At 35.0% G+C, this 25,821-nt stretch overlaps 1 protein-coding gene and 1 long non-coding RNA gene across 51 annotated transcripts in view; both read right to left on the reverse strand.

The window, feature by feature from the left end:
- Positions 1–1,004: 1,004 nt before the first annotated feature.
- The window catches only part of CLASP2 (cytoplasmic linker associated protein 2), a 141,423-nt gene continuing 116,606 nt past the window's right edge, over positions 1,005–25,821 (reverse strand). For 21 of the 50 annotated variants that reach the window (XM_035316164.1, XM_035316144.1, XM_035316161.1 and 18 more), the window contains 14 exons: positions 24,918–24,920; positions 21,977–22,140; positions 20,867–20,945; positions 20,675–20,725; positions 15,871–16,014; positions 12,199–12,342; positions 11,646–11,752; positions 10,814–10,967; positions 9,851–10,079; positions 6,030–6,223; positions 5,332–5,460; positions 4,000–4,206; positions 2,815–2,931; positions 1,005–1,704 (listed from right to left, as the gene is read on the reverse strand). In XM_035316164.1, coding sequence (XP_035172055.1) covers positions 1,618–1,704; positions 2,815–2,931; positions 4,000–4,206; positions 5,332–5,460; positions 6,030–6,223; positions 9,851–10,079; positions 10,814–10,967; positions 11,646–11,752; positions 12,199–12,342; positions 15,871–16,014; positions 20,675–20,725; positions 20,867–20,945; positions 21,977–22,140; positions 24,918–24,920 — 1,809 coding nt within the window. In that variant the 3' untranslated portion in view covers positions 1,005–1,617. The remainder of the gene's footprint in view (positions 1,705–2,814; positions 2,932–3,999; positions 4,207–5,331; positions 5,461–6,029; positions 6,224–9,850; positions 10,080–10,813; positions 10,968–11,645; positions 11,753–12,198; positions 12,343–15,870; positions 16,015–20,674; positions 20,726–20,866; positions 20,946–21,976; positions 22,141–24,917; positions 24,921–25,821) is intronic. The other 29 variants (XM_035316195.1, XM_035316179.1, XM_035316171.1 and 26 more) reach the window with 3 other exon arrangements.
- LOC118161139 lies at positions 3,236–3,991 on the reverse strand. Its single transcript, XR_004747870.1, has 2 exons — positions 3,799–3,991; positions 3,236–3,709 (listed from the first exon to the last, which is right to left on the reverse strand). It is a non-coding gene; the product is annotated as an uncharacterized LOC118161139 (long non-coding RNA).

The raw sequence follows: 25,821 nt of genomic DNA on the forward strand, positions 1-25,821 counted from the left end.
TTCTGTAGATAGTTCTTCCACTGGGTGCTATATGCAGCAGCTCAGTCAAACATTAGTCACCCTGAAGAGGTAGAGAGAATTTTAGCCTAGTATAGATCATCATCCTTGGCACTACTATATTCTCTCTTATCAGGATACACTACCTATAACTAGATACCACAACAGTCAAAGAGAAAAAATCTAGGGAAAAGTTTCCACCATTCCTAGGAAGGGTACTACTTCATCCCAGTTCTCAGTTAATTAACTTGTTGCTTATAACCAAGACAATAAAAAAAAAAAAAAAGGGAAAGAAAAAAGACAACATTGAGGGAGACACGTACTCGATCCTTGCTCTCTTTCCATTATTAAGTTCATAAAGACAAAGAACCATTATTCACGATAAACTAACTCTTTTTCAAAAATGGAAAAACAAACCCTGGAAACATTTCGACACCTTAATCCAGATGGGTCTTGAGGATGCTATTCAAGGAAACCATGCAAATAGTTTGGTGCAGCTTTCCCACCTCATCCAAAATATATAATTTTTAAAATTAGAAGGTGGCAAGTTCCATAGCATTTGTGACTATTCCCCCTCCCCTCTTTTTAAATTCCCCCCATTTAAATTCAATGCAGAAAATCTTGGTGCTTTTAGCAAGATTACAAATAAATAGTCTTCTGCACTGTTGTCATAAAATCCCATGTGAGTTACAATATAAGACTACTGGTTCCAGCAATTAGGTTGAAAGGAAACATTCTAGTGATAAATACATACTGAGCATGCTTGGGCAGAGCACTCCATTCTGAAGCATCCTGCTTGAAGAACGAAAGGTGAAAAGGATGGTTCACGTCCATCAAGTGACCATTAACTCCGCTGCTAAAAAGCGGACTGCCACACTATCACCAGGTTGGCAGTGCTACCCTGAAAGGGCTGTCTTCCACACTAAGAGGTACTGGTTGTACCAGCCCTCTGCTGCACACACTAAATTCTTATTTATGCAACAAACATACAACCAATGAACAACATCACTTTTTACAGAACTGGATCAAGCCAGCTTTTTTATAGGCGTATTTCTCAATCTCCAGAATATCCTGAACAAGCTGTAAATAAGATGATGAACCACCAACAGTGACCGAGTCTCACTGCATTTCAGACTAGTTCTGCCTTGTTTCACATCACTTGTTGTTTCCAGTGAAGGACATGATACTCAAACAAAACAGAAATAAAAACAATGTTATCTGCAGCTGCGTAAAAGCAACGGAACTTATATTTTAACTTCTGAAGCTTAAAGCATACCTGTTTAATTAGGGTAAAAAATGTTTTTAATACAGTAACACTGGCAAAAGTTAATGGGAAGACACAGAGGATTGTGAACAGGATAAATGATAGATTAGATTATTTATAAATTTTATTTTGCTTTGATCAACTTATGTTAATACTGTTTTTTCCTTGGATTTGGAATAATTCTATTGCAACAGTCACATGCAGGCTGAAGACAGCCAATGGTTAAAGAAAAAAAAAAAAAGGAGGAAAATGAGAAAAAAAGACAAGTTCCAAATGTTGTGTGTAAGAATTTTCCTTGCAATTGAAGAGGGTCTGGCCCTTGCTTTAAGAGACCCGGTTAACTCCTGTCAGCTTCATTAGCTTTGTCCAGACATATCTGCTGTTGCATCCCCTGGTCCAGAGCCTGTTTGTGCACGCTTGATGTAAAGGTTCAGTAATTTCATCTGCAAATTTAAGCCAGAAATTTGCTTTAGTTAGTATTTACAAACTGTACATACTACAGGAATGACGCACCGAAGTAAACATTTTTTCCTGAAAGCAAAATTGTATGTTACATAATTAACTGGAAGGTAACATACTTAACAACAAAAATATTAAACACAGCAAAATTTCTCACAAGGAAACAGGTCAAGCATCATTAGGGATGTAAAGAAAGTGACCTAAAGGTAGCTAAATTAAAATGGGTGAATTATTTTCCCCGAATTATGATGCTGTTCTGAAATAAAGGAGGAAAAAAAACCTACCTTAAGCGAATGTTGAGGTTTTAAGCCTCTAGTTACATTTGATTTTTTTGTACCTACTAAAGCTTCCAATACTGCCTAGAAATACATTCAGTGCCATCACTGCCATATAGTATTCTTAGGATGCAACTGTCTTTTTCAAAGATACACAAAATTGTCCTGTTTTATTCCCAAGGACAGACTCCCAACATACCTGTTTGCATGTAAACAACAGTATGTACAAGATGTCAATAAAACCCTAACCTTCCTGAACCAAAAAGGAACGGAGGGTCTCCCCTGCCCCCAAATTAGTGATACTGAGAGGTCTAATGAAAGCAAAACAATAAGGAAGGAAAATAAAGTGTGGAATATAACATCTGCATATGACATTTAATGCTTTCCCACTGCATAAAAATATGACAAGAAACACAGGTAGAAAAACCCATGCTGAATATAGCCATTATCACTATTTCAGAATAAGAAGTCTGACAGTGTGTGTATTCAAGAATGTTCAAAACATTAAAAATGTATTTTCTTTTTTTTTTCAGCCACTGACAGTATGCAACTAGATCTACTAAATAGCAGCAAGAAACAATTTATTATTTTTCATATTGCTGAAGTTTGTGTGAGTCCCTAAGTATTTACAGATCTATGGATTCTTAGTTTTTAACCTCTTATGCCAAAGTTACATTGATCTTCTGAGAGTTTCGTAAGCCTTGATAGTTTCATTCAGATACATACTTTTACAAAACTTTCTGGTAATTGCCAACAGAAACGCAAATATGTACATGCAATTAATATCCAAGATATGTTTAATTGTAATCTTTTACTTACTTTACTGCCAGTGAGTTGACTGAGATGTGGTTTTAGTTCATCACCAATTACTGCATGAATGGCAACAAGGCAGAAAACACATGCCTTACGAACACTGCTCTCTGAATTATCATAGCCCTAGAAAGCAATAAAATTAATAGCTTATCAGTTAATGATTAAAAAGCCTCAGAAAGCTGTTTACTTCTTCTTATAATAAATACATTAAAATCTACATTAAGAGAATGTTAAAGTAGCCCAATGAAGCATTCCAAGAAAAAAAAAAAAGCAAATACAGAGCATGCACTTAAAAGGCATGCTGTTTTGACAGTTATTTTCCATACTGAAAAAACCTTACACATTCTTGTTCATAATTTACATTGAAAACAGAGCTGCTGTCATGCTCTGGGTTGAAATGCATTCAGGAAGAACACAAGGAAAACTGTTCTAGATTATACATGTTTATTTAAAGCAGAAGGGTATTAAACTTAGTACTTTCATACTCTGAAAGAAGCTACTTCTTAGCAGGGAAAGATTCTTTTCTTAGCTCCCACCCTGTTATTTAATGCTTTTCGTTTCTCGTGCCTGTCTCAACCTCTTATCAGAAGCCCCTTGCCCTGCCTCTACCTTCGTGCAGATGTGTGACTTCACATGCATTAAAGACAAAAATCTGCAGAACACAGCTGTCAAATTCTGAAAAGTCTTCATCCAGCACATGTAAACTAAGGTATTTTGTCTTGTTATAAGTTGGGATATAATTAAAAATGGACAAAGAAACAGAAACCTCTGATATCCTTCTCATCTTATTAAACTTACCCCAATTAACTGCTTTTTTCCACTTGCCTCCTCCAAATCCTAGGTTATAAAACCCTACAGTTATATATACATACATGTCCAATTTCAGAACAAATAATTAGAACTTGCAAAAGATGTTTTGTTGTTGCCACCTGTATCTTACTACTGAAAGGCTCTATCGAGCTTAACTATAACCACTACTTTATATTGTACCTAGGTTTTGAGTCCTAACAACAATTACAATTCTACTAGTCGACAATCACAGAGATTGTTCCCACTATCTGAGTTATTTTGGGTCAAAGCAGCCATCAGCTAAGACAAATAAAAAATCCTTCATGAGAGCCAGGCAGTATTGCTTGAAAAAAAAATATCTTTGCAATTCTTTTATATGCAGAGGGTTTGTTTGTTTTTTACCTGTATTAGACCTGGCACAATCTCTGGTAAAAGCTGAGTAAGAGTTTCTTTAGATACTCTCTCAATGACTTTCGTCTGCATTTTGATTGCAGCCAGATTAATGGGGTAATCTGCTGTTTGGATAATTGGACAAAGAACTTTGATGCACTGATCTGGGCTAATGGAAGTAGCCAGCATGGAAGCAGCTTCTTCAGCAGATCTCACCACCTATTGAAAGGACAAAAGACATGGAAAAATAATGTACAATAGAATTGCTGTACATTACAAGACTTTGAAAATGTGTGCAATGTTCCAGCTGTTGGACACATTATCGAAAAAAACAAGACTCTTTCCAATACTGTATGACTAATCTATATGCTCTGCAAGATGTATATCGGTGTTTTCCAAACATGCCTGACAATAACTGTTGAATCAAATCTGAAATCTCTCTATTCTGCAATACTATGCAGAATACAAATACAATATTACGCAACTATATATTGAAATTTCCCCACTCTGTAAATCTGTAATTTCCTGTGTTGTCATTCATTATTACTTGTTTGGCCTTTGATCACTGACAAGTCTCATATAAAGAAGTCCTTGCATAGGGAGCATGGGGGCATAGGGAAGGCAGGGAGGAGATGTATTCATCTAATAACAAATCTGTATTCTTCTAACATCAGTGACACTGATGTAAACTGTTTAATGTTTGGGTGGCTACTGTATTTGTTTCTTGTATCTACATGCAGCATCCTTTGCTCACATCACAAGAATTTCTGAGCAAGATTACTGTTATCCTCCTACTTCTGAATCCCCTCTATATTCTCAGCCACAGGCAACTCTTCTCGTTGATATCTTATAGTCAGTCCTTTCTCTCCTGAAAAAAAAATATTCAAAGCCATGCTCTCGAATGGTGCAGAGCTGTCTGGAAATGGAAAAGGCTGATGATTTCCTTGCCCCGTTCAGTCCCATCTCTCAACCATGTATGTTAATGAAATCCAAAACACTGCATCAGAACTCCAGGATACCTGGCTTAAGATGTCATACAATGAAAAACTACCTTCAGTTATTCTTTGATGGGCTGTGATCATTGGTTATGGCTCTGTGTCCTCTTGGGCAGCACCCAAAGCAATTGCTATCAGGCCTGACATTAACCATTTCAGAACTTATAAATCCACAGTTCATTTTTCTTTTGCATACCTGTGTTAACTAGTAAGAGCTGAATGCTTGATTAAGTTTACAAATTACTTCCTCAGTAAGATCTAATTTGTCAAACACTTTCTGAACACACACACAGCTGTTTCATTTTGTAATATTTTGTCATAACCCCAAACAGAGTAACTGATTACTAACCTCCTTATGGGGGTCCTTATGAGCTTCTAATGTCTTCATTATTGTGAGCTCTGCATAATTCTTAAACCTTGCTGGCTGGTTTCTTAGAATTTCTCTTAGAACTTTCAATGCCAAAGCTCTAATTGCATACTAAAGATTAAATATCAAAATAAATTAGTTATGAATCTTTAAATAGATATGTTTTAATATTTGTTCAACAGTAAAGCCTTCAATAATATATCAGATTTTCTATGCGTATATGTAATACAAATACTGTATTAATAAGTTCACCTAAAAATTGTTCAATTATTCATTATCCTCTTTCTGTCTCTTTCTGCAATTAATTCAGGTTGTATATCACAAATATGCTGCCAACCGGAGTTATCTGTGCTACCCAAGAGCTGCTAAGTTGCATACAATTTTACCCTTCACAAGTGCCGATTAAACTTTTAGCATCACACAAATGCATTATTTTTGAAAACACATTGAAAAGTAATTGTTTATGTATTTAAATCAGAATCAGGTATTAGTGTCATTCTGAAACTCAGTAAACCTGGCACTTACAGGGAACAATTACACAGAACTCAAGAGTTTTCACAATAAGCATTATTTATTTATAGAAATATACAGTGATTTATGCCCTTCCCTTACAACTTTCAAAGACACAAAGTAAACCATGTGCTTTGTTAACATTCTTAGCAGAATTAATCTAAATTTACCTCTTTGTCTCCAAGTGTTTCAAGTAGCAAAAGCAGTATTGTTTTGAAGTGCTCATCCCAAACACCAAAAGACTCTTCTTGAGTTAACTTCATGAGCTCATAGAGGGCAGTCTTTCTTTCCTCAACTCTCTCATTATGGTTTGATAATTCTTTTAGTAACTCTGCAACCAGATCAGAATGATCCATGGGAGGCTCTACCAAAGGAAAAAAAAAAATAAAAAAAAAAATTCAGATTGTTTCAAATAAATATTACTGCGAGTAAATATTAGTGCCTGATACACAACTGTAGGATATCTTCTAGGGTAGCTAGCTGGCTTTCTAGCATAATTCTGTGTTTTCCACTCAACTTAGCCAAAATTACAATTTCAGTATTTCATTTTCATTGCAGACCACATTCCTAAACAAGCTTACAATCACAATAAAACAATGATACCACAAAAAAACACCCATACAGATTACTGCAATAGTTTTTACTTGCAATACATTTTTTTTTTTTTTTTACTTGCAATACATACTTTTTTTACTTGCAATACTTTTTTTTTTTTAACTTGCAATACAAAAAGTGGTAAGTTCCCTCTACCCTTTTAAATCTGATGTATACACAAATGGTCAGCTTTCCCATGTAACACTTCCATCCAAGAAGATAAACTTGCATATTCTCCATTAGTATTATATTACTGAATTGCTTAGACTTTTGTAAGCCATGTTTCCACAGCAATGGCTAGACTGTTAATGCAAACAGAAAAAAATTTGCACAAGAGTGGAGCCATTAGCCCCACAGAGATTCCATGGAATGACTGCTATCTCAGTAACAGTCACTATGAGACAGCTCTGGATTTCAGCTTTGATTAACAGAGAGGATTCCATGATGATGGAGAAAAAGCACCAGTAACAACTCATATTTGGAACACTGGACTGCAAACGTGGAAATCTGCAAACAGCCACAAAAAAAAAAAAAACAAGCCCTTGTATGTGGTATTAATGACAATATTGAACTGTTGCCTTTACTCCATTATCAAGACCAATTTAGAAAGAAAGACCAATTTAAGAAAGAAAAAAATATAGCTTCTACCTTTGCACTGAGACTTTGGGATGGATTAACAGAAACAAACGTTTGTTTTTTTTCTGGGAAAAGTCTGAGAGCATTGACATACATTTTTCTTTCAAAGAGTAAACAATATTAGTAAAATGCAAGTGTTCCTGCAACTGTATCTATCCTAAAATTATTTTACTTCTTTAATAGATGAAATACATTTTCCCTAACAAATTTATTAAGTCATATGCGGAAAAAACACAGCCCTCTAACATCTTACATTGTTGTATTCAATATTGTAACTTATAAATGATGTACAGAGAAACAAAGCAAAAGCTGAATATCACATATCAAGGATTAAAAAAACAAAACAAAACAAAAAAACCACTGTTTTTGTACCCAACATTTATTTTTGCATTGTTTTGCACGAATAATCAACTCACTAACACCTGAAAGCAGAAACCTTTTTTCTGCAACCACTTCCTGTGCCTCTATATTAATGCATGATTTGCAGATTCTCTAAATGGATCATTATTGTTTGTCTAAAGGACAAGCTGGAATTGCATTCTGTAGGTGCATTACGTGAGTAATTATTTAGTACAGATGAGCAGAACAGACAACCCATTATTATGGAAGCAAGGGCATTACTTTTTATTACTAGGACTATTACGCTTGTTCTACCAAACTGTCAGGATTTACTGTAGTAAATCCTATTTTGGGGAATGTATATCAAAATATAATTAGCAAAGCAACCTATATATGCTTGAATAAAGTTATTTCCATTGTGGAAATACCAGAATGAAAGAAGTGGCAACTTTAATATATTGGGGGGAAGGGGCAAAGAGAGAAGGTACCAGCCATATCCATGCAGGAATAAGGGGAAGCTCTATTAGCTGAGTAAATAGTTTTCACAGAGAATCACAGAATAGTCTAGGTTGGAAGAGACCTACAAGATCACCAAGTCCAACCTCTGACCTAACGCTAACAAATCTTCCACTAAACCATATCCCTAAGCTCTACATCTAAATGTCTTTTAAATACCTCCAGGGATGTTGACTCATAAATAAAGGTTCTCTGACAGTGTGACAGTAATTACTGTAATTACCTGAACTAGCAATGGCACTTGAGAGAGCAAACACCACAGACTATACACACAGTGAGATGGTCCCAGTAACTTTTCTAAATATTTAAAAATCCAAGCTATCTTTGACATAAGGAATTAAAAATCAAGATTTTCCAACAGATACTAGCAGTTAGCAGCAAATAAAAGCCAATGTAAAGTATAAGAATAATTTGAGAAATTTCAAATTTTACAGGAAAATGAGATGACAACATCAGAATGTCATTCATAAAGAAATCTTAACAAAACCTATATATATATATATTTTAATATCATCAAACTTTATTTTGGTATGTCTTCATGAAAAAGTTAATAAAGAAAAGATTTCTCTCTTCTGCACAACTGCTATTATACTGAAATAGCTCCAAAAGACAGGTCAATAAAGAAAATGAATAATTGTCAAATAAATAACAGTTATTTGACAACAAGTTGCTAGAAGAGCATAGTGCATTTGACCACGTGAAAGGTATTTCCCATAAAGTCCCATACATTCAATAACTTTTATCATTTACTTTAATGTAATGTCAAGAAATACATTGTCAGAAACTGTAGAGACCTATCCCATGTAACAACAGGATCACTGTAATGTAGAGTTTTGCTCATAAATATTTCATGTGAGGATGACAAAGGTATTTAATTATTCATATTTACATAACATGATTTGTAAAAATTTGCTTTCTCTTCAATCTTTTAGAATTTAATAACTAACCATGTGCCTCTTCACTAAGCAGAAGAGAAAGCAAAGAGGAATACACCTTAGATTTTTTTTTTTTTTTTAATGTAATGTAAACTTGAAGCCAACTCATAGGATAGCTGAATAAAACATAATGCCAGAACATAGTTTTATTTTTCAGCAGTTTAACACATCATTGCTGAATGTCAGAGGGAAAACAGAAGGGGAGGAGGGAATACTTATTTGTACTTCACTATTAAGAACTTTTTAAAATTAAAAACTGAGTTTATTCTATAAATGAATATGAAATATCAAGACATGAATGAAAATCACATGAAAATCACCTGCTATGTTTCCACAGTGTCACTATAATCATTACTCAAACCTCCCCCAACATTTAGCTATAAAAACCTCCCAAAAATATACTGAAAAATATTAAAAGGAAGATTTAGAAGCCTACAAAACAACAACCCAAGTTCTTACATTTACATGGGCTAAATGAACCACCTTCCCAGTAAAAGCCTTTTTTTTAAAAAAAAAAAAAGAATGTTTACTCAATAGAAAATACCAACGTCATGTTTCAAACACAAATATTTAACTAACAAAATAATTAATCTTTCACCTAATTCCCAAACTGGTTTGATCCAGTTTTACTCCCTTCCTGTAAAGCTTTTTAAATCTCAACCACAGAGCAATCTATTAAGTAAATTTATACTGACAATGCTGCTACAGACCATGCTGCCAGAAGTATACCATATAGTTCAGTAATTATCTAATTTTCACACCCTAATCTCTACAAATATCAACCAATCCAAAAATGTCAGTCAGAAGGATTACTAACAAACTAATTTGACGTGTATTATTTATAAAACCTCTCAAAGTGGCACTGGCAATACATATGCTGTTAATGATAAATTCATAAAGCAAGCTAAAAGATGAAAAAGATAAAAATCTCACCATTTTCATTCTAGCACAGAACGCAATCTGAAGCTTACCATCAGGAAATTGCTCTGCATCATCATCAAACATGGCTTCCTTCAAAGCAGATTTATTAAATGAACCGATACTATCAGAATAATTATATGGGTTATAATCTCTTGAACGTGGTGAAGAGTTAGGAGGCATTGTGTTGAGTAATGATGTTTTGTTATCAAGAGCTGTTCGGCCTGTATCACTCACACCACTTCCTGCTCGTAAGTCTACTATTCCAGAAGCACTGCAGATCTGCAGGAAAAGAAATACCATACAAGCATATAAAGACACACTTTTCAATTAACTACTTCACTAATTCACCTACGTAGCAAGAATTTACAAATATCAAAAGTTTCCTAAACATTCCTAAATAGACATTAAGCTGGGCTTCAGATAAAAGGTCTTAGCTAGAGTTCCCTAAATTTACTTTCCTCAAAAAAGTACAAAAAAGTCTTTTGGAGCATGTACACTTTGAAGTTCATGATTAGAAGCAGCTGTCAGCACTTTATCTCTGTAGTTTAATGACAAGTAATTGAAATCATTTTTAAATACATACACTTTGGGCATGTTCAACAAACCTGAAAGCTTAAGCTCCACACAAACAGAAGCTTAGAACAGGACACAGGTAGCACTAAAAAAATTGCAGGTTTTGTATGGAATTAAATAAAAACTTTGGAAAAAATATATTAGGGTACAGATCTCTCAAAAACTAAACTCCAGCTGTTTTATGAGATAAAGTACTTCTAAATCGTTAAAATTTTAAATAAACAAATAGCTAATGCCACTTAAAATTAGCATTTACATTTCCAAAAGGTGCTTCAAGGCTAGGAACTTTCTTTTTTTAAAGCTCTGACACTCTAAAGTTAGGAGGGATGTCCCATTTCAGAAGTCACAATACAAAAACCTACTTAAAAAGGTGTTTTCTTTGTAATCAGGTATTGGGCTTGGCTTGCCAATACCAAGATGCCCAGAGTTTAAATACTTACTGAATCAACATCATCTTTTTTTGAATCTCGTTTTACAGGCTCATTCATATCTTCTTGACTACGGAAACTGAAATTCTGAATGGCTTCAGTGACTCCACGAAGAGAGCTGTAAATATCTTCAGAATTCATATTTTCCGTATCATAGTCAAATGCACTGTGGGCCAAGGAGAATGACATACAGAGTAAGGTGGATTTACTTTCTGACCCCATACTTCTAAATAACATTAACATGGAACTATAGACACTCAGGAAATATTAATAAGATTAAGCACTGGGAGTGACTAGACAAGGAAAGGGCGACATCATGCAGCAACATCTGCCTCAAGAAACACACTTCTGCTCCATTTTTCTCCTGTAAGTACAAAAGGAACTTTTACACCATTCTGTCTTTATGATAAAAGTTCCACAGTAATGGGGATTGACTAATGTGTCAGTTGATTGCCAAAAGCAAAATTACAAAATCCACTTTACTTACAGCGTTGGTAACAATGCAATTTACTACTTTTTTTCATTTCCCCATCTGGCTTGATCAGCTGAGTTATTCTAACATTTTCTAGACATTAAACATAACCCTTTCTTCTGTAAATATGCCATTTGCACTCTGAGGTGTACAGCCCTTTCCCACCTTAGGCCATCCCTGGCTCTTGTCAGACACTTAAGGAAGGTGGAGCACTTCCCCTTCATCTACAGAATGACAGTACAGTGGATTGTTTTTCAACATCTGTGACTTTGTGCAAAACACACTACACTTGTTCACGGTTGGGGTTACAATTTTGGAGAACATGTAGTGAAGCCTTAGATGCAGAACTGTAGCAACAATGGCCATCTTTACCTTGGTGACAAAGTGTTCTGTGATGTATTGGTTGGGGAAGTGAGAGGACTTGACCAGCATGCTGGGGAGCGTGGAGTAGGTCTTGTTAAAGGACTCCCCATTGATCCCTGGAAGAGGAGAGGTGACAAGAGCTACTTCAGTAGGAGTCAGGTCTTCAGCTTCCCCTTTGCCTTATCATTGTATTTATTTTCTAGTGATCAGAAACATTTAAAGAGCTTCTACTTAGTTTCTTGGATTGTCTAACTAATGACAATAACTTCAACCAAATTTTTTCAACCACTTTAAAATAACTGAAGTAAGAGACAAACTACTCTTAAAAAGTACATTTAAACTTAGTAAGTCACTTTATTTGGAAGCAACATACACTGAGAAAGTATCAATCTTTGGAAGAAAAGAAAATGCATTCCATAAAGATTGCTATCTCCTACCAAGGCTTATACAGAAGATTTGGGTTGCCTCTACCAATCTTGCTCTCACACTTAACTCTACTGAAATGGGCTTATATTCAAAACAGCAGTAAATTCAGTAGGAATAATACAAGAGGTCTAGATACCTGACCACTGTTGCCTGTATTCCGGAGATGATTATGGAGAAGCTTCGTGGCTCCATCCTGAAATGTTTTTGGTAAAGCACCCAATAGCATTGTAAACTCTGGAGTATTGAGTTCAAAAAGGGAAATCAGCACTGACTGTGCAGCCTAGAAGAAAATACAGATTGAAACCATTTAATTGAGTTTCTGCAGTAGTTTTATCAGTAAGAGATACTACAATGAGGGATAATCACAAAAGGTGATATAAGTATTAAACAAACTTGGTTAAAGATGCTAGCAGATGTGAACAAACAATTCCTGTTTGCTGGTAAGCGAGCTTAAAGTTCAGATATTCCAGGCACATACCAATGCGCTTACACTTTGCACCATCATCCTAACACGCAGTCTTTCTGAAAATGATCATCCTCAACCCTCCTTACTAAATGAAGGCCTGAAGGAACCAGCAAAATTGCTACTAAAAAAATTGCTGCTAAAAATTACTTCTAAAGGGTTTAGCAAGTTGAACAAATTAACAACAAAAAAAAACACACCTGAACACACCAAAACAGCAACAAACTTGGCAATTCCTTCTGAATTCTGCCAGTGGTAATACAGGTGATAACTGATAGACTAACTTTCAAACATCAGGAGGAATTATGTAGCTGGCTACATATTCTGAAGATGAAAACTCTTAAGTATTGGTGTTTCTAGTCTACTGGATTCCACAACCCACATTTTAGTATATTATCTTTAATGGCACCCTCATTCTAGAGTATCTTTTTATAGATACATACATATAATGAATATATCTGAATCAAGAAAACCACAGATCTTTATTGACAAAGTAAGACAGCACGTTACAGAACATTGGGCTTCCTGTTGGGTTCCCTCTGCTAAAAGAATGTTGAATGCATGACTTACTCTGATGAACATGCACTGGATGGGCTAACCTGCCAGCATTGCAACTAAGCTATCACATGCAATGAAAGGCTAGAAATTATTAAGTTCAACAGAACTTTTTAATAGTTTCTGTGTAGTATGAAACTCTGATTAACCAGCTATATCTAGCTGGATTAAGATTAGTTAAGATTAACCAGCTGTATCTACTTTCCATAAAAATGACTCACCATCAAGGTCTGCCACGCACTGGAGAGAACCAGTGCCTCCTGCTAGACAGAATGACAGGCAGCTTGTTTAAGCACCATAATACTTCAAGCAAGTAGTTTAGAAAATTCTTTTAGACATTTATTTCCCTCCTTTTGCTTCCAGAGCAATGAACTGTAGCACTTTTTAATTAAAAATGGAAAGCCAAGGTATGAGCACACATACCAGCACACATCTTAGTATTAAATTTAATGATGAAAATATTAACATGTTAGATTGCCATAAACTGTCTTTGCGCACTTGTGATTAGCTGTTTTCTTGAACTTTTTATTCCCTCCTCCCTCAATAGTCTTCCTTTCAAGTGAACACCCCAAATACATTCTACAACCCATCTTCCTTCAGTGTTCCTCTTTAACTTATTAAAGTCTGTCTTTTGTTTTTGTATTTATCAAATTGTGTTAAAACAAATCCTGCAGCTGAACAAAGGTTTGGAAATTACCCCTCTTTTTTCTGTCCTGTTACCCACATCTCCACTCCTTAACACTGTGTCTATTTAAGCTGCCAATAAAATAACAAAACAAACAGTCCAGGGTCAGGAAAGAAAATGACACCACCAGGTCTGCCCAGAATGAAGCTCAACCTGAAGTATCAAAATGGAAATAGACTCAGAGAAGGGTTTTACTAAACAATTAGTGAAAAAAGCTTGTTAAGAGTATTTGATTTTTTTCCCCTCTTCATCATAAGTTCACTCTCGTGAGATTTTCAAATCCAGTCACAGATTTTTAAAAAAGTATTGCATACTTTTTTAAAAGTATGCAATAAGGATTAGATTTTTTTTTTTCTTGATCTTAGAAGAACTCTAGGAAGATTCTATTTCCTCTCAGAAGAATTTTAATCTTACAAGAAACTGAAGTGGAAACTTAGAATTTTACCCTCCAGAAAGTTCCATGTCACTGAACTAAACTAAGCATACCCATTTCAATATTAACAAAAGAAAAAGGATTTTTTTAATATTTAGCACTGGAAATGTTTTTACAGGGGAAAAAAAAAACAACAACACACAATAACAACAAAAAACATCGAAATAGCATTATTTGCACAGAAATACATCTGGCAAAAAAAAAAAAATGAATCAAAAGAAAGCACTCAAAATGTTATGTTATTATGATTTTTTTTTTTTTTTTAAAGTGCATTTCTGTGATAGGATATGTGGCTATTTTCAAGCCCCTTAAGAGAACAAGAGATTTTAAACCATTAGAATAACTTTTTTGACGACTTATTAATAAAATTTGTTTTCAAGACTTATAAAAGGCTTGGGAATTAGTAACCTCTAACAAATCTGTTATGGAAAGAAAATATAATTAAGGGGTTCCAGATGATAAAACTCACTGGCAATTCTTTCCACAATTCAGTTACTTATTGGCATAAAAATGCTTATTAGAGGTATGAACTATCAGATAAGACAGCTTGCCACGTGTCTCAGTACTAAAACTTTACTGATTTAGAAGATAGTGAGACTTCAGTTCCCTTGCTGCTTTACGGTCTTATGTATGTCACTAGAACATGGTAACCAGGCAAGAAAGGTCCATAGGATATAATCTATTACTACTTTCTCAAAGTTATATTAGAAGTGAAAGTTTAAAAAAAACAAACAACCTCCAGTATAAAATATCTTATGGTGAAATATTATAAACATTCAATATATCAAGAAGTGATAAAAGTTTATTTTATTGTTCTCTCTGCATTACTTTGTGAGACAGCTCCCCACTATTTTCTATCAATTGACTCACACAAATTGACTCACACAAATTTCCTCCTATAGGAAATAAGTTTTGGTCATGTTCCCAGAAATTACCGAAATTCAAGCTTGGTATTTGAAATTACTCAAAATTCAATTACTAAAATGGAATCTAGCAAAGAAAATCTAAACAACTAAATTGTTTTGACTTTTCAACTATAGAAATAAACTGGGAAAAAGGAACTGTTAGTTCTCTATGTCAAAGCTGCTTGCACTTCATTAGCCATAAATCAGATGCTTTTACTTAACAATCAAGAAGTGTTAACATACTGATAAAGGCAGCTAAGACAGGATGGATAGCGATACTGGGAACAACAAAAAATAACTATTCCATCTATCTGCAAATAAAATCATAATTTTTCTCTCTCTAATTGCAAGAACTATTTAGAACCCCTTTCTGAAGACAGCATCAGTACATTTTCTCATGGTTATTCTGTACCTCTGGTACCTGAGTATCCACAAATATTATTTTTTCTTCCCAAGAGAAAGAAAAATTTCTTTTTTCCTTGGAGAAGGGATTTTTGCACTGGAACTGTAGCATGTCAAGAACAATTATTTGATACCATCTTAAGGTTTTACTTTGGCAATTTTGATTCCTCAGGCTCAACTATTAGCTGTGTTTGCTGAAAAGAATATAAGTATCTTTTCTCTATGAAACAATAAATTTGTTTTAAAGAAAAAGATCTTTTTTGTGTTGAGACATGAAAAGTCAACAGCTTCATTGAACTGCCAATATACTTGGAATGGATTCCAGCACATTAACATTAACAGACAGTGCACATTAACAAACATACCTTCCTAACATCTGAGCTTTTAGGTTCTGTGGTCCAGGTGATGATTCGAGACACTGCTAACCTAGTTTCACTTGAATTTACAAAGTCTCCTGGATCCATCTGTTGTGCAAGAGTCTCTATATATTTAAGGATTGCAACTTTGACCTGAAAAGAGAAATAGAGTCAGGTGGACAACAAAAACCGTGCTACAAAAACAAGAGCGTATACAGATTAGAATGTACATTCTCTAAAATATTTTTTTTTTCTAATTCACCTAAACATCTTTTCAGTGTTGGCATATAAATACCTAAACACTGAATTTACAGATGGGTACAACATTTCAAGAAGGAAGATCTTCCACAGAAATTCAAAACTAGTAGAAATCTTAGATTTCATTAGTAGCAGCTAGGAGATAGACAAATCATTGTATATGCTGAAGTTTATGTTTAACAAACAGAAAACCAAAGTACCTCGGAACGTATAAGAATTTTCAGAATTATTGAGAACTTTTTTCAAGCACTAAAATGAAAAGCAGACACCATCCGATGAACTAATAATCAGTTTGTATTAGAATATGATGTAGTTAACACACAGCACCCTTTTATGAAAACCAGAGTTCAGCAGTCGGGATCTCTGGGGTTAGGCTGTATGATTCTTCTTATTTTTAAAAAGGTATGGCATAGATTTTCTACTCAAGACTTAGAAGGGATCACATAACACATTTTTCCTTTGAAGATATTGAAAAGATAGATGTGGGCTTACCAGGAGGATAGAAAAGCTTTTTAAGCTCTCAACTGCCCAAGCATCATTGTCCTACTCCCCTAATGCAGAATTACAGTTTTAGATATCCCAGACTGCAGCCCCTCCAAAATTACATCACTGCACAACTTTAGTAGAAGGGCTATTATGCCTGTAACTCCCTTAAACATTCTCTCGGCTCCTGCAGCCCCTTAGATAATTGACATGCAACCCATCAAAAAGGTGGTGAACGTTTATTTATGCAACCTACTTAACTTAGTATAATAATCATCATGAGCTACAAATACCTACACCAGGATGGAAGAGACCTAATACCCATCATAAGCAAAAAAAAAAAAAAATCTCTAGGTTTATTTTTAATTATATATGCCTTGTACTAAAACTGTTCTGAACAAAGCTATTTAGAAATATCCATTGGTCAAAACTTCCAACACCCAAGATACACTGAGTGACACAGATATCACTGATAGCTGATGCATGTGAACTAAAAATTAATACTTCATATTCACAGCAGTTGTTAAAACTTGACTTCTCTGAAGTTCTGCAACAACCAACAGCTGGAGGTTTTCACGTTAGGTAAATCAATGCCAACATATGCAGTATAAAAATATTATCTGCTGTACTCTTTCTGGGGCAGGAGAAACCAAACACAAAAATCCATATAACGAGGCAATATTATTACAGACCAAGAACACCCTGAAGTAAACCCCATAACAGCAACAAATCTACTTATTGATGCAGTAGATACTTATATTGATGCAGTAGATACTTATTATCTACTTACTGCTGCAAAGACTTGAGGTTCAGAAATAAAAGGCCTGAAATAGTGCTCTTTAGCAACCCGTTTCACTTCTACAAGACCTGAGATAATTTTTTATTTTTTTTTTTACTGCAATGAAAGTAGTTTCAGGATTTCTTAAAACGAGTATTTGCTGTTAATCTGGAACTACTGTCTAGGAAGCTGTTTAATACTGCCTTGACTTTCTTTGTACTCTGTAGGCTGAATTTCCTGTATTTTGCTGGGCTATAACAAACCCTGAGACACTAAACCTTTTTTCTGTACAGCACAAAACAGACACACATTTTGTTTAAGAATAGTATTGTTGTAGTAAGTGAGGTGAAATATAAAGCAAGCTACAATTAGCACTATTACTCACACACACACACAAAAAAAGATAAATATAATCAAAGTGTTTCATAAACATCTTTCACAGATGAGAAATTCCTACACAAAAATATCCCGTGCAACTAATCCACATAGATTCACAAAATACTGCAAGGATGCTACACAGTCAGTGCCAGAAGGCAAATTGTTATCCTATCCTCTGAAAAAGTTGAGATTCACCAAATTTCATTTGCTTCATCAGGATAAGACATAGAAACATTTCATAGAAACTGATTTACTTAAAGCAGACAAGTCCATCTCTTACAGTTTTCCTGGGATGCAAAAGACTCAACTCTGCCTTACTAACATGAAGTGCAATCATGCAAAGTGTTTTTCAGATTGCCACATCTCAGATGTCTGTACTAATCCCTAGGTTACTGGATACTCAGGAGCAACTGCCTCCACCATGATTTATCTAAATGATTAAAATATCTGCTACAGATGCAATGTTAAAAGGCTCGATTATCTCTGTGAATGTTTATTTTAATACCATTTTTTTTAATGGACTTAGAAAAATCTTCTCATCAACTGCAGCAGGACTTTCATTTCAGCAAGTCAGCATCTTCAAAGGAAAGAAGGGTTCAGAAGTTTCAAATAAGATCTGGCTACAATTCTAAAAACTGTTCCTTACTGTGTGTAAGCCATTCTGTATTCAACGTGAGAAAAAAATGAAGCGATGCTTTGAAGTATTTTTCAGGACAACACTCATCCATAGGAAAGCATATGCTCTGCACCTTCAAAAATAAACTTAATAGATTATATCCTTTCCAGAAAATTTGACTCCTAGAACCATCCATAAATTTAACCAAAACAGATACATGCACCTGATACCTCTAAACTGTATTTCAGCAGTTCACCACACCTACATGTAAATTGCATGTAAAACACTAAGACGGGGCACAATACTGTGCTGCATCCTGCATAGATTACATCAGTAGCATAATATCTGCTCTATGTTTGGTCCTCTTCTTGGCTATCATTCCAAATCCATCTCTTGGGAACACTCTTAGAGCTTGACTTTTATAATCCAAGGCTTTTCTGTGTGTAAATGTTTAACTATGACAATGGCAGTTTACTCCAAAGGATCACAATTACTACTACCACATGAAAACCATAAAGGAAGCATCATTTGTAGAAGGGAATCCTTCCATGGAGAGTATTTCTGACCTAACATCCCTTCTTATATCTGACTCTCTCCTTTCTTTGATAGTAATTTTTATAGAATGCAGTTTTTTACTGTATCTAGCCCAAAATCACATCCTGAACCAAAATAATCATTTTTCAGAGTAGGAAAAAGAGCTGAAGATCTCAAGGAATGAAGCAGTCCTTTAGGATTATCAGTTAATCTGTTAAACATCTGGGTGCACTGAGGACAGAATTTAGGTGAAGTATTCAAGAATGTGGATATTCAACAGGTAATTTCACAATTTATGTTCAGTAACTTTACTGTCTGGATCCTGAAGTTGTAGTTACCAAGGTAAGATGGAAGTAGGGGGTAGGTACCATTTTTTCCCCCCCCAAAAAAATCCTTCTCTTTTACATACTTCTCAGTTACATACTTTACTGGCCCACAGCTTCACTTGAAATACTCTTGATTTTACTTCAAACCAACACCTGCTCCTCAGTGGAGGTAGCTTTTACTGACATCTTGATTTCTGAAGTATTTCTCAAATGTTTTTCTGTTAAGTATTTCCAGTTTTCTTAATCCTTTCTAGGTTGCACACCTGGAACATTCTTGAATATTCTTGAACTTAGGCCCAACTTAGTCTAGTAGGAGTCTGTTCGCATTCAAATTTAGTCTAAACTTTGAAATGTTGTAAATACGCCAGCTATTATTCTACTACTAGTAATACTAGCTATTATTCTCCTATATTGAAAAAAAAAAATACCAGCTATTATTCTACTATGCTGAAAAAAAAAAGAAAAAACAAACAAAAAAAACCCTCAACCATCAAATTCACCTATCTGATGAGGAAAACCAAGTAAAACAAAATCAAGCCCAATTTGTTCCAAGGATTTATTTAAACAACAAACTGATTTTTACTACCTCATTTGCTGTCTTCAATAAATGACAGCAGTCCCTTTTTAACACAGCTCTACGAAGCAACAGTGGTCAACGTATCAACTGTCCTCAAAAGCTTAAAATGTAAGTTTTACTGTATTGTAGACAAAAAAGGCATATTCATGTGACTTTAGGTTCAAAACAATTTGGAAAAAAATCATTCTTGTGCAGTATTAAACTGTAAAAATATTTCGTGCATGACAGAGCAGAACATGCCAGTTATATGCTTGTTATTTCCCCATTTATCTGACTAGTAAGTCTTCAGATTTGATGCACTTATCCTAAAATTAACCCTTTTTGTAACTGTAAATATACCACAAGATTATTTTATATTTTCATTTGTATTGTCAGGTTTACGGTTTAAGATTTTTATTATGTAAAAGTGTGTATGTATAAAGCTACACACTGCTTTCAGAAAAGTAAAGGTACCATGAAGGGAGCTTGTTTTTAATTTAACACCTTATGTTATAGTTAAAATTATTTACACGAATTCAAGACCTATCAGTCTAAACACAGGAAAACTTATATACAAACTAGGAAAAGAGGATTGGGAAATCACAGACAAAATTAGAAAAGACTTGACAGTGAGTTTGCATAGCCAGCTTGATGTTAGGCAGCCACATTTTTGCTGCTCATTTTTACCATACTGTGGTTTTATTAGAACTCACTTGCAGCAAACACTTTCACAGTAATATAATGTTTAAAATTTAACATCTGCATGCTTAGTTTCTGGCAAAGGTTAGTAGCAGCAAACAAATGCATTCAAATAAGAAGTGTTGGCAAAAACTGTAAGAGTTTGACATAGGGTTAAGAACAAAGACAATAATTCAGACAAAAACCTTTGAGCTCCAAAAAGAGCGAAGCTGGTCCTGTAGTGCTGGCTTGACTGTCTGAAAGTTTACAAAAACAAAATCCACTAATTGAAAACCTTGTTTTTGTTTAAAACAAATCAAACAATCCAAAGGTAAATAATAAGGCAATCAAATGTCTTATCAAGATTTTGTTTGCAATGTAAGCCTGAAAATTCTTACCTTCAAACTAGGCGTTTGGGTCTGGTCAACAGTAAATCTCATTAAAATACTGAACTGAAGATCATTTGGAAAAGATTCCCTATAAAATAAATAAAATCAAGTTATATTAGTTACATGAATTTTTCTTTTAATACCTGTTGAGAGGCAAAAAATACGCCCTTGCTCTTCTGAGTCAAAAAAAAAAAAAAAAAAAAACACCTTTACTATTTCTAAAAGAAAAAATTTCTACCGATTTTGCTGATTTTATATCTGTCTTCCAGAAACATTTTCCTAAAAAAGATGATTATTACGAAAAAAATAGTGCTTTGAAGCTCTTGTAGCTAGATTATATGTAATGCAAGTAATAAGGGATGAACCTGTAGTATTCTGATTTCAAATGTATGCAATTCCAACAATCCCAAAACTATAATACACTAGTACTGTTAAAAATTACACAACACTCCTCCTGTATGCTTCTGCAAACCATCCTCCCCTTCTATCTGCCTCTGCACCATTCGTCATTCTGGTATTACCTTCAAGGCCTCTGCTGCAGCAGCAAAAAAAGATCGTACTTCCTCTCTCCATTCAACGCCCACCATAAACTTTGTCAGATTGCACAAGAAACCTGCCATATGAATAGGTTCAGCAGAGACCTAAATGTTTAGACTGTCCCATTCTTCAGAGAATAGAGGATGAGAAGTAGCTTCCAGATCTTCGCCAATTCTAGTTTAAAATTTAATTTTCATTTGGGAATAAAGCTGGCCTAGGATAGGAAGCTTGATGGCCCCCAAAATCACTTCAGAGTGAAAAAAAAAAATCAAAAGCTATCAGTACATCACTAAACAAGCAAGACAATAAACATACATGATGCACATTCTGGAATCAGACAAGTAGTATCATATTAATTACTCATCATTAAAGAATCAAATCCTTCGAGTTAATACACATTTCGGAAAACGAAACACTTTAGCAGCAATGTTTACTGAGGTTTCATGATTTGTTGTTAGCTCCATATATTTCCAAGAATCACACAGAATGTATGTGCATGTACATACAGACAAACCATATTGGGAATAGCCTGAGGAGGGTTCCCCCCCCTCTGCTTTTTTTTCCTCCTTCTGAACTCATTACCTTGTGACATCAAGTGCCTTCTGAACTTTTGCTTGTACAGACCCAAGCAAATCAGCACCCATTTTCTTCAATAGCTGCGTTAGCAGTACAAATAGCCAGTCCTGCAGATCTTCTTTATGGACTTGAATAAAATCCACCAGTGTCTCCAAAAACATACTGAACACCTACAAGGTAGAAGAAGAAGGAAAGAGGGTAGGATGGGGCAAAAGAGGAAAAGACAAAGACGTATGCCTAACTTACAAACAAAGAAGCAGCAGTAAGGGAATCAGAGGCAGAGAAAGGCAGTGCTTTGCAGCCAAGCAGGAAAAAAAATCTCTTTTTCTTTTTCATTGGGTACAAGTGTACATTGGAAACGTTAGCCGACTTCTGTAGAAGTTTGACAATTACATATTCCATGCAGTATTGTCAAGAAAAGAGATGCTTACTGTGATGGCTGGCGCAACCTCAATTTTTTCAGCAAAACTTTTTTTTAAACCTTCAAGCTTTATCACTAAGTGGATTGTGCATACTCCTCAAAGACTACAAAAACACTTTCCGTCTAAAACCAAAAAAGCTGCTATAGTGCTTTAACAGAATCTTCATTCTAAATATCTGCATTACTAAATTCTGCAAGATCATGAAAGCTGTCCAATTCCTTTACATAAAACATTTGTGAAACAGAACAAAAATCTCCTGCTACTGCGGATATCCAAACACAAAATTTTTCACCGGAGCTGGGAAAAAAGCCATAACAGATTTTGGATTGACAGGTGTTTAAATACTACAGTCTTCCAGAAACAGTGTGTTGTATTCTTTTCAATAAACAATGCTGAAAATACAGTAGTCAGTTTAAAAAAAAAAAAAGTATATTAACATGTCTGTAGCAATTTCATCACTTAGATGAGGACAAAGAGCTTTTTAGAATGAAGGGGTGAAGAAAGGCATAATAGACAACTTCATTTAAAAAGCCTTTTTAGTATCTCTCACTAATTTCATGTTTGTTTGTTTTTTCCCCTAGATTTATGGTGAGATCAGGATGTGTATTGCTCTATACCAGTGTGGTCCATGATTTTCACACTTCTCTGACACAAAAACCAGGTGTTTGGGCTGGAAATGGTGTCTTCACATCTGACTTACACTCTTGCTCCAGCAAATAGATGGGCACAGAAGCAAAGCTACTGTTATCATACAAAGAAAGCTGGAGACATATTGCCTCTTGAGTATATTTGACATGGGCTCAAGACTGGAAATAGCTGCTGCAGAGGAAGGACTGGAACACCATATCCTCCTGCAGCTTATCTGGCTTGTGGTAAGGCCATATTCTGCTGCTGTTCATAAGAGTAAATGATCCCCAACTGTGATCAAAACTCACATGGCTGTAGACACCACAACACTAACTATAGAGGGAATGAAACATGCTACTGCATGCCTTCATCACTGAGGAAATCAGATCTAACATCCCACATTGATAATCAAGCCAGAGTAAGTAAACTCAAGTATACTGGAAAGTCAAAATCAATAGAGTTATCTTAAAAAGTGCCTCAAAATTTACATTAGAAGAGTAATAAATATATGATCTTGAGAGAATCTGAAAAGATCAGAGAAAATATATAAATAGACACTTTAAAAACTGTAAAAATGTATTAGAAACAAAACAATACAAAGCCTATCCAACGTAGAGCCCATCATGATGGGATACTTTAACCTCCCTTTTGCGGCAAACTACACTGAAAATGAGAAAGTATTCCTCAATGTACTGCCACCCAGCTAGATTTTGACGGAAGTCTGTCCTTTAAAAAACTGCTTCCTAGTAGTGGGAAGAAATTTTCAAGCTAATGATTGTAAGTATCTTTTTTGTTTGACTGAACAGAAACTATATACCACTGCAGCACAAAAGCAGCAGGTACAATTATAAGAGCTAGGCAAAACCAAAGCAAAGAGTATTATGACTGTCTTTGGATTTAACAGTCCTAAAATTTGGGGAAAACATACAGAATTCAGGAAAACAAAAATATCTGGTAGTATAAAGATTACCCTGGAGGTCTTCCAATTTTATTTAAATTATTTATCTTAGCAGAACTTAGAAATTGTACCTGTATCTCAAAGTTTGCATACTCCTATGCAAACACACCTATTTCATTGAAATGTGTAAGTTGAACAAACCTGTTACAATAACCTATTTGACGGTGTAATTTGGACTCCTTATGATACTTTAAACATGTGAAGTGGTTTCAAGTGAAATCATTATGAAGTGAATTATGAATCACTATGGCAAAAGTACCCTAAAGATCTTGTGCTGATATTTTTGGTGGTAAAAATACTCATAACTGATAATTCAATTTTCTTTTCAAATTTCATTTGAGGTTAGGTTTACCACAATGATTGCCAGCAGAAAAGTCAAATGAAGCAAATCATTGTGCTGTATAAAAACACCACCAACCTGAATCATGGCTTTTTATCTCAGCCAAAGCATGAAGAACACGAAATGCCGTAAGAGCATTTAAGGTGACAGATGAATTTGGAATGGAAAACGGGACTCAACCACCTATACTCTGAACAATGTACGTAGGTACAACGATTTTTGCAGTTTTAATTTTTACGATGCAACTTAAAACTTAAATGAAGCATCTAAAGCTCAAGCTCTTAATAAATAATTTGATAGTGGAAGAAATAAACAGATACGAAAATAATTGTAACTACCTTTAAAGAGAATTATTTCAGATGTGCCAACCACCACAACAATATAAAGCAGGAATGCATAACCAAACAATGTCAGTTAATTAGTAGATAAAGCACATCTCAAAACTTTACCACACAGTTTACATAATTGTATATAGCATTTTATGATTGCAAAAGGGTTGACACTACATGAACTCTTTGGGTAAGAAAAACAGAGAAAAAGGGTTAATTGCACATTCATGCAAATAAGGTTAGGCTTCCAACAAGTAGTGAACCAACTTACTCTCTAAAGAGAGTTCCAACACAGGGGACAGCATGCAAAACAAAACAAAACAACAAAAAAAACAAAAAAGGGAAAAAGATAAAAACACACAAATTAGTGGCCATCAATACAAAGTTCCTGTATGGAATATAAAACAAAACAAAACAAGGTATTTCAAAGCTTTTATGACAAATTTAGTAATTTTATTGGGATATTGGAACTATTTTATAAGTACTTGGCATGTCCTTCAAATCATTTTCCGATTTTCTCTCCCAAATTACATGACTTTTTCCAAGCAACTCCCTACATCTACCTATCATGTTAAAAGAAACCTTTAAAACGAAACAAAGGCAAAACAATCAAAACCAAACACAAACAAAAACCACAGGCATAATGAAAGAATAATTTCTTTGGACAACTGAGGAAAAGATTCTAAAGGATTCTAAAATTGAATTTGTGCAGCAATGTGTGTGTTGGCTGCTCATGGCTTGGACTGGCATACGCTTCATTGGGTTAAGAACTGGCTGGATGGCCGGGCCAAAGAGTCGTGGTGAATGGAGTCAAATCCAGTTGGAGGCCGGTCACTAGTGGAGTCCCCCAGGGCTCAGTACTGGGGCCAGTTCTCTTTAATATCTTTATCAATGATCTAGATGAGGGGATGGAGTGCACCCTCAGTAAGTTTGCAGACGACATCAAGTTAGGTGCGTGTGTCCATCTGCTCAAGGGTAGGAAGGCTCTGCAGGAGGATCTGGATAGGCTGGATCGATGGGCTGAGGCCAACTGTATGAAGTTTAACAAGGCCAAGTGCCAGCTCCTGCATGTGGGGCACAACAACCCCAAGCAGCGCTACAGGATGGGAGATGTGTGGTTAGAAAGCTGCCTGGCAGAGAAGGACCTGGGAGCATTGGTTGATAGTCGGCTGAAT

This window comes from Oxyura jamaicensis, chromosome 2, assembly GCF_011077185.1.
Source record: "Oxyura jamaicensis isolate SHBP4307 breed ruddy duck chromosome 2, BPBGC_Ojam_1.0, whole genome shotgun sequence".
In the NCBI taxonomy this organism is placed as follows: Eukaryota; Metazoa; Chordata; class Aves; order Anseriformes; family Anatidae; genus Oxyura; species Oxyura jamaicensis.